Source organism: Nicotiana tabacum, chromosome 7 (assembly GCF_000715075.1).
Source record: "Nicotiana tabacum cultivar K326 chromosome 7, ASM71507v2, whole genome shotgun sequence".
NCBI classification, from domain to species: domain Eukaryota; kingdom Viridiplantae; phylum Streptophyta; class Magnoliopsida; order Solanales; family Solanaceae; genus Nicotiana; species Nicotiana tabacum.
The window spans coordinates 34,229,348-34,238,306 of record NC_134086.1 but is presented as its reverse complement, the minus strand read 5'-3'; the positions used below and the strand labels follow the sequence as shown (position 1 = coordinate 34,238,306).

The following is an 8,959-nucleotide window of genomic DNA, read 5'->3' as shown; positions in this document are numbered from 1 at the left end:
TTTGTTTTTGCTAAAAGGTGCAATAGTTTAGTATAGGATTGAAAGAAGTAGTTTCTGATATGCCGTAGTTGAAGAAATCCTTAGCATACCTTCCAGCAGGTAGTGAATATGATTGGACGACATCAATGCACACTGCAACCAGTGAGGGCGATGAAATCATGGTAAATGAGCTATTAAAGCTGCCCAGATTGCTCAAAAATGCTTAACAGCAATGGACAAAATGTTATGCATGTTACTATATTGAACACTCTATAGCTGAAGTTTCTCGATTACAAAGACAAAAACTTCAGCTCTAGAGCTGAAGTTTCCCGGTTACAAAGACAAAAACTTCAGCTCTCTTACAAAACAAAAACTTCAGCTTTAGAGCTGAAATTTTACGGTTACAAAACTGAACTTCAGGCCCGGCTACTAAAATGCTGAAGTTATGCGAAAAAGCGGATACGCTTGTAATTTGTTTTGCAAAGCGGACACATGTTAAAACATGACACGAAAAGCGAGTATAGATGCAAATGCCCGCACAGAGCAAGGACTGTTCGTTGCTTTGTAAAACCATCCTCACGCGGTCCGCCCCACTTTAGGGGTCCAACAGCCCATGCGGCCATGCCTACGCTTGGGCCACGTGACCCAACTCTGAGCTTGGATAGGGCAGGCCAGAAATTAGCCCACCATATTGTTGCCCCCCACTTGGGTTACAAGCCCAAGTTACTGAGCTCGGCAATCCGCATTGTCTCATGGTCACTTATACATGAATGAAAATAACTGCTCTTATTCGGTGTGGGAAGAAACAAACTATATATTTTCTTTCGAAATTCATGATGTATAGTATTCAATTCGATTAAGTATTTTGTACATTATTGGGCGCAAATTAATAAACTATCAATCTATTAAAAGGAAAAACCATAACCAAATTGATATATCCACACAAAAATATGCAGCTTTTATTAAACAATTTAAGTTCATCTTTAGACAGGTACATGCAACGAAAATTGGAAAACTATCATTTACTTATATTTGTAACCCATATTCCTCAATGCACTAAAGAAATATAGAAAAGAAAGAGTAACTTCAAATATTCTATAGAACATGTAAAGTTAAAATGTTGAGAGATGTAGCCGCCACCTATTTAACTAACCACAGTTAGTAGAGTAGTTAGTCTTATACTTTACTATAGTGAGTAGTTAGGTTAGTTACAACTAATAAAGTATATAAACAGTAGCTTAGTCTTAGCTCAATGTAACAATAAATATTTTCTCAGCATATTCAAGTAACAACTTGCTTCTGTTTCTTTTCCTTTCTTCTGCTTCTCATTCAGTAACCATCATAGCTGAAGCTTCTTGACATGGTATCAGAGCACGGTTAAACGAGTGGTAGCTTAGCTGTGACGGATCTAATTGAATCAATCTCCTAAGTAGATCTGATCAATTGAGCTAATTCTCAATCTGGATCTCATTCCTCGCAAGCTAAGGGTTTGAGATTTGTTCGATTGAGCCTCAATTGACAGTCAATTGCTGCATTACTATTCAATCTCAGATTTCTAGAATATTTTCCTTCAAATGTCTACAACAATGCTGGCCAATGAAGAAGTTGCTGATAATCAGACCATCGCAAATCCAGTTGATCAAGTTGATCATCATCATCCTCTGTATATCCACCCATCTGATACTCAAGGTTCTATTTTTATCTCTATCCAGTTACAAGATTCTGAAAATTACTCTGTTTGAAGTAGATCGTTGAAAATTGTGTTGAATGGTAAAAACAAATTAGGTTTTGTCTTAGGCACCTGCAAAAAGAGTAACTATGATGTTAGCCTTCATGATCTGTGGGATAGGTATAATGCAATAGTGTTAGCATGGTTTATGAATACTGTAGCATCAAATTTGATTAGCACTGTCATCTATGCCTCTGATGCTTATGCTGTTTGGGAGGATCTAAGGGAACGATTTGACAAAGTAAATGCATCTAGAGCTGCTTATCTACATAAAGAAATTGCTACTTTGACACAAGGAGTGTCCTGTGTCTGTATATTTCTCTCGTTTGAGAGAACTGTGGGATGAGTATGAAACACTTACTCCACCACCTTCATGTGGTTGTCCTGAATCGAAGAAATATGTAGAACACTATCAACTTCAAAAGCTTTATCAGTTTCTGACAGGTCTCCATGATTCCTATGAGAATGCTAAAAATCAGGTGTTTATGACTAGACCTTTACCCAATTTAAACCAAGCTTATGCCATGATAATTAATGTAGAAAGTCAAAGGATTACTAAAAAATGTGTGAATAGTGCTAATGATAACAATGAAGCTACTGCAGTGATGAGTAATAGAGCTCATAATAGTGGTCATAATGGAGGATATAATAATCCTAGAGGCTACACCAACACAAACTACTCTGGAGGTTACAAACCTAAGGATTTCTTCAACAAGTCAACAGTTCAATGTGACTATTGTAAGTGTAAAGGTCATACAAAGGTAAACTATTTCAAGCTTCATGGATATCCTAGTGATTTCAAGAGTAAGAGAAGAGGAGGATCTTTCAATGCTCAGGAAAACAATGTGAACATCAATCTGAATCATATGGAGAACAGTTATGGAAATCTACATTCAGAGACATAAGGCAATCAACTCAACTGCCCTGCTCTAGCTCAGTTCTTTACTCCAGAACAATATCAGCAAATTCTACAGATGCAGAACAAGGGCAAAGAGATTGAACCTGTTACCAACTTAGCTACTGAAGGGACAACAGGTATACTGCATGCCTTTATGTCTACTTTGGTGGATCATAATTGGATAGTAGACACATGAGCTTCTAATCACATGGTGCATAGTCTAAATCTGTTGGACTCTTATGAAGAAGTATTAGAGAAGGATAAAAATAAAGTCCAATTGCCTACTGGAGAACAAGCTTCTATTACACATACCGGAATCTGTTATTTCTTCAGAAATAAGAAAATTCAGAATATACTTCACATTCTAGATTTGAAGTATAACTTACTTTCGGTGTCTAAGATTACAAGAGAGCTAAGGTGTTTAGTGGCATTCTTTCCTAACTTTTGTGTCTCTCAGGAACTCTTCAGCGAGAAAGAACTGGGGATTGGTAGAGAAGAACTTGGACTCTACATCCTCAAGGTTGCAGACAGACAAACTCCTGATCATCATATATCACCAAGTGTAAATACCATTGTTAGTACAAATAAGACTGGTAGTCAGAATAATACAAGTTCATGTAATGATTCTTCTTTGTGGCATAGAAGATTAGGACATGCTCCTCTAAAGGTACTACAAAAACTACATAACCTTCAAGGTTTGCTTAGAACTGAGCATCAACATTGTACTGTGTGTCCTATTGCAAAGAAACCAAGACTACCTTTTCCTCTTAGAACCTCTTGCTCTACTTCTATGCTTGATCTTGTTCATGCAGATGTTTGGTGTCCATATAGATTACCTACTCATGATGGTAAGAGATACTTTTTAACCTTGGTGGATGATTTCTCTAAATATATCTGGATATTTCTTTTAACTACTAAGGCAGACACAATAGTAGTTTTAAAGAACCTCCTTACAATGGTGTCAAATCAATTTAAAACTGCAGTTAAGCGCCTCAGAACTGACAACGACACTGAATTTGTGAATGATCAAGTTCAACATCTGTTGCAAAGTCTGGGAATTCTTCATCAGAGTTCTTGTGTATATACACCCCAACAAAATGGGGTGGTAGAGAGAAGGCATAAAAGTATATTAGATATGGCTAGAGCTCTCAAGTTTCAAGCCTTTATGCCCCTGATATTTTGGGGTGAGTGTATGTCTACAGTAGTATATCTACTGAATAGATTACCCATTGGCCTTCTTCGAGGAAAGTCTCATTTTGAAGCACTATTTTAGAAGATACATTCTCTACAACATCTTAGAGTGTTTGGTAGCTTATGTTATGCCACATAAGTGCAGAAAGTGGATAAATTCAGTCCCAGGGCAGTTCCAGCAGTTCACATGGGATACTCATCTTCTCAAAAGGGATACATTCTCTATGATTTACATTCCAAAGGCTTCTTTGTTAGTAGAGATATTGTTTTCAAAGAAGACATATTTCCCTTTAAACACATGCAACTTCAAACTTCTCCCTTATTTCCTATACTAGAGTTCATAGATGCATCAATTGATAGGGGTACCAATCATCCTACAAATTTACCTACTTCTGATGCCCACCATCAGTCTTCTTCTTCTAGTCCTATATATGCTGACAATTCTGAACCAACTCCTATTATTCCTACTTCTGCACCCTCAGTCTCTCATGAAGGTCTCAAAAGATCCTCTAGGCCTTCAAAACCCCATATATGGCTAACTGATTATGTAGTTCAGCCCAAAAAATCCACTTGTCCCTATCCTGTATCACAACATGTCTCTTACAGTCAACTCTCTCCAGAGTACAGGGCTTCTCTTACTGTATATTCTGCTATTGTTGAGCCTAGCACATTCAAGGAGGCAAGTGCTGATCCCAAGTGGGTTGAAGCTATGCAGGCTGAGATTTTAGCATTACAAGACAATAACACTCGATCCTTGGTTGATCTGCCTCAAGGAAAGGTTCCTATAGGGTGCAAGTGGGTTTTCAAAGTTAAGTACAAGTCTAATGGTGAGGTGGAAAGATATAAGGCTAGACTAGTAGCCAAAGGTTATAGTCAACAAGAAGGCCTGGACTATACAGAGACATTCTCTCATGTGGCCAAGAAAGTCACAGTAAGGGCTGTGGTTGCTCTAGCTGCTGCATCAGGTTGGTACATTTTTCAGATGGATGTCCATAATGCATTCCTGCAAGGTGACCTTCAGGAGGAGGTCTATATGCAAGTTCCTGATGGCTTTTCAATCCAGGGGGAGACTAAAAAGGTTTGTAAGCTGCATAAGTCTTTGTATGGTTTGAAGTAATCCCCCAGACAGTGGAATCTTAAGCTAACAGAGGCACTCCTAAACATGAATTTTACTCAAAGCCACTATGACTATTCCCTCTTCACCAAAAGAATAGGAGTTGATCTTGTAGTCATTCTAGTCTATGTGGATGATTTGTTGGTAACTGGTAGCAACATACTTCTTATTCAGCAAGTCAGAAAAGATTTGCAGGAGAAATTTAAAATGAAGGATCTAGGGGAGCTAAAGTATTTCCTTGGCATTGAGTTCTCAAGGTCTCAAAAGGGTATCTTAATGTGTCAAAGAAAATATGCCCTAGAATTGGTGTCTGAGCTTGACTTAGCAGGAGGGAAAACAACCTATACACCTCTTGAGTTCAATCACAAACTTACCTCTATTGAGTTTGATCAAATAGTGGGAAAGAGTGACTCTGAAGATATGCAACTTGAAGAGAAGGAAAATTATCAAAGACTAGTTGGAAGGCTTTTGTACCTAACAATGACAAGACCATATATAGCCTTTGTTGTTCAGGTACTCAGTCAGTATATGCATGCACCTAAGATCTCTCACATGGAAGCTACCAAAAGAGTAGTAAGATATATTAAGTCTACACCTGGACTGGGTCTGTTCATGCCAATAGGAAGGTGCAACAATCTAGTAGCCTATTGTGATTCATATTGGGGAGCTTGTGTTGAGTCAAGAAAGTCAGTCACAGGGTATGTGGTTAAATTTGGAAATGTAGTGGTTTCTTGGAAGTCAAAGAAACAAGGGTCAGTACAAGAAACTCAGTTGAAGTAGAGTTCAGGAGCATGGCAACCACAATAGCTGAAATTGTGTGGTTGGTTGGACTTTTCAAAGAGTTAGCAGTGGACATTACTTTGCCTGTGCCTCTACACTATGGCAGCAAGGCACCAATCCAAATTGCTGCACATCCTAATTTTCATGAACGAACTAAACACATAGATATTAACTGTCATTTTGTAAGGGAAAAACTTGTACAAAAGCTTATTCTAACTCAGCATGTGGGTACAACAGAACAACTTGCAGATGTGTTGACAAAGGCCTTGTGCAAGCCATAACATGACTACTTACTAAGTAAGCTGGGAATGAAGAATGTATTTCATCCCTTAGCTTGAGGGGGAGTGTTGAGAGATGTAGCCCCCACCTATTTAACTAACCACAGTTAGTAGAGTAGTTAGTCTTATACTTTACTATAGTGAGTAGTTAGGTTAGTTACAACTAACAAAGTGTATAAACAGTAGCTTAGTCTTAGCTCAATGTAACAGTGAATATTTTCTCAGTATATTGAAGTAACAGCTTGCTTCTGCTTCTTTTCCTTTCTTCTTCTTTTTATTCAGTAATCGCCATAGCTGAAGCTTCTTGACATAAAAAAAACAAATATATTTAAGAACAATGAAACAAAGGAGGAAAAATTGAAATATCATTCATAACAAGAGGATATTCAACAACTTTAATAACCATTTATGCTACGGAAAAACATGAAGCGTGGTAAGTGCATATGAAGCACTTTCATAAGTAAACGATATACTTTATCTGCTTATTGCTTTCATTCTTCTAATTCATCCTCCAGGAATGTGCTACAGATTTAGTTGGTCAACTTTGTACTTTTCTTTCCTTTTTTTGGGTTTTCCATTTGGGGTCCAGTATCCGTGTTACGACCCCCACTAATCTGAATTTGCGCCATATAAGACAAAAGCGGATCTAGGAATTCTTGAATATGAGTACATTATTAAAAAGAGTAGGAAAAAAATTATTAAGTGGGAATAGATCCTTGTCCTCAAGGTAAATAATCCAATACTCAGCCAAGCGCATCATTCAATCTTATTGGAGCATGGGTGCCAACAGATAATATTATACTAGTTCTAAAAACTAGGTACATAAAATACCTAGTTAATTTGACGGTGAGACCATAGGTTCACGTGCCCCATGATTGGGCTATAAATCCGCTCCTGGTGTAAGGCATTTAAGGGGGAACCGCTCCCTAACCAGATTTTTTTACCCAAAGGCCTGAATCCGAGATCTTTAGATAAGGGTGGAGGGATCCTATCCAACGCATCATAACCCTTGCTGATAATTACAACAATCACCCTGTAGAACTCCCATTAGTGGGGTCTGGGGAGGGTAGAATATACGCAGACCTTACCCCTACCCGAAGGGATAGAGAGATTGTTTTCGGAAGACCCTCGGCGCAGAAACAATAAATCCCTTGTTGATATTTGATGTGCTTTTTTCTCTTGAACATATATTTACATTTCGTCCAATTACCCAATAGTTACACAATTTAATGCCTTTTCTCCTCTCCTTTGACAAGCTAATAGGTAAGATTTTGAAAGAGAGATGTCCCAGTGATTTCAAGTTTAAATCCTAAAGGATGCCGATTTTCTTCACCTGAATGGGCAAATATACCTATGACATAGTAAAAATAAGATATTGGAAATATTGTCTCTCGTTTAACTAAAGGTAAACATGTAATTCGAAATTTTGCCCCTAGTTAATGCATTTATGAATTTTTTAATATGACATATATAAAGCCAAGAAATGGCAAGATGCAACTTGCTTTGAACATAAGGCGTGACTTAGTTAATTCGATTTTATAGGTTTGAGATAAGTAAATAGTTGAATTGAAGTGGATTAGTACCCATTAAACATGTTTAACATTATTCTGATACTCTATAGGTCTAAAGAAAGACGAGTCGAAAAAGGAAAAGAAAAAGAAAGAAGAAAGAAATTACTTTTCCTTTAAAATAATTTGTTAACAACATATCTAAGATTTGATTGATGTAAGGCTATAAGCTGAACTACATGATAATCGATAGTAATCTATCGATAAGGAATAGGCTCATATTTTAAGGCGTAAGGTAACATTTGATTCTTATTAGACTCTTCAATTCCCTTTTACGTTACCTGGGTCAACAACAACAACAATAACAATAAACTAAGTATATTTCCACAAGTGAGGTCTAGGAAGAGTTCGTAGTGCGTACACAAATCTTACCCTTATCCAGTGAAGATAGAGAGATTGTTTTCAATCACTATAAGAAATCATGAATACAACGACATTTATTTAGTGACATTTGACGTAAATGTCGAAAAATATATAATTTCCTGACATTTTCTTTAGAAATGTCACAAAACAGTGACATTTTGTTTAAAATGTCACAAAATATTGCGACTATTAACTTAAGTGTTATATTTAGATGGAAATTAGTGACACTTTTAGTTTTATTGTCATCATATCAGTCAATATTTGGAGGGAATAACAACTAAAAGATAGTAACAATTAAAAGTTAAAATGTAATTTTTTCCCTCCTATTCCCTCCACAAAAAGATTACTAATAATTCAAACCCTGCCTTTGCCCTCATTTTGCTCCCCACGCCGTCAATTCGCTTCTAACGATTGCCGCACTTTCCCTTTTCTCCCATAATCGGCGGCCACATCATGAGGTAATCCTAACTATCTCTCTCTATCTCCATATCAATTTTTATGCCTATATCTTTTTCTGCCACCACGAGGATTCTGATTTTAGCAACTTTTGCCGTTATTGTTTACTCCCATATATATATATATATATATATATATATATATATATATATATATATATATATATATATCTTAAGATGTATCAATCTTATCTGAGTATTATTAAATAATTCGTTTAATTATTTGGTTTTTATATATATATTTTTTCGTTCCTTTTCTTTTTAATTACTTATGTTGTTGAATATTTGATGTTTAGAATGATAGGCTATGCCGTTGGGTCAATTATGTGGTGTGTGTTCTAGGGTTTAGATGCATGTATTTTGGTATATATTGTTGTAGTTGTTTTATTACAGATTGGTGTTGTTGAAGCTGGTGTTCGTTTGACTATTTCAATTTTTACTAACTTCTGAAAGTAAGCTAATAGTTAATCAAGTCTTCCTTCTTTCCTCTTAAGTTGCTTTTGGTGTTATTAAGGATCTTTATGACTATAGTTATGATATTATAAAAGTATTGCTCTGTTTTATCCCTTCTTCATACGTTTTATGTCACCGTAATATGGATGCT

The 8,959-nt window shown here is 36.5% G+C and overlaps 1 protein-coding gene across 1 annotated transcript; it reads left to right on the top strand.

The window, feature by feature from the left end:
* The first annotated feature begins 1,565 nt into the window (after positions 1-1,565).
* On the top strand, positions 1,566-2,613 carry LOC142162044 (uncharacterized). Its single transcript, XM_075218344.1, has 3 exons — positions 1,566-1,668; positions 1,765-1,949; positions 2,005-2,613. Exons 1-3 carry the CDS (start codon positions 1,566-1,568, stop codon positions 2,611-2,613), a joined length of 897 nt encoding a protein of 298 aa, XP_075074445.1.
* The last annotated feature ends 6,346 nt before the right edge of the window (positions 2,614-8,959 follow it).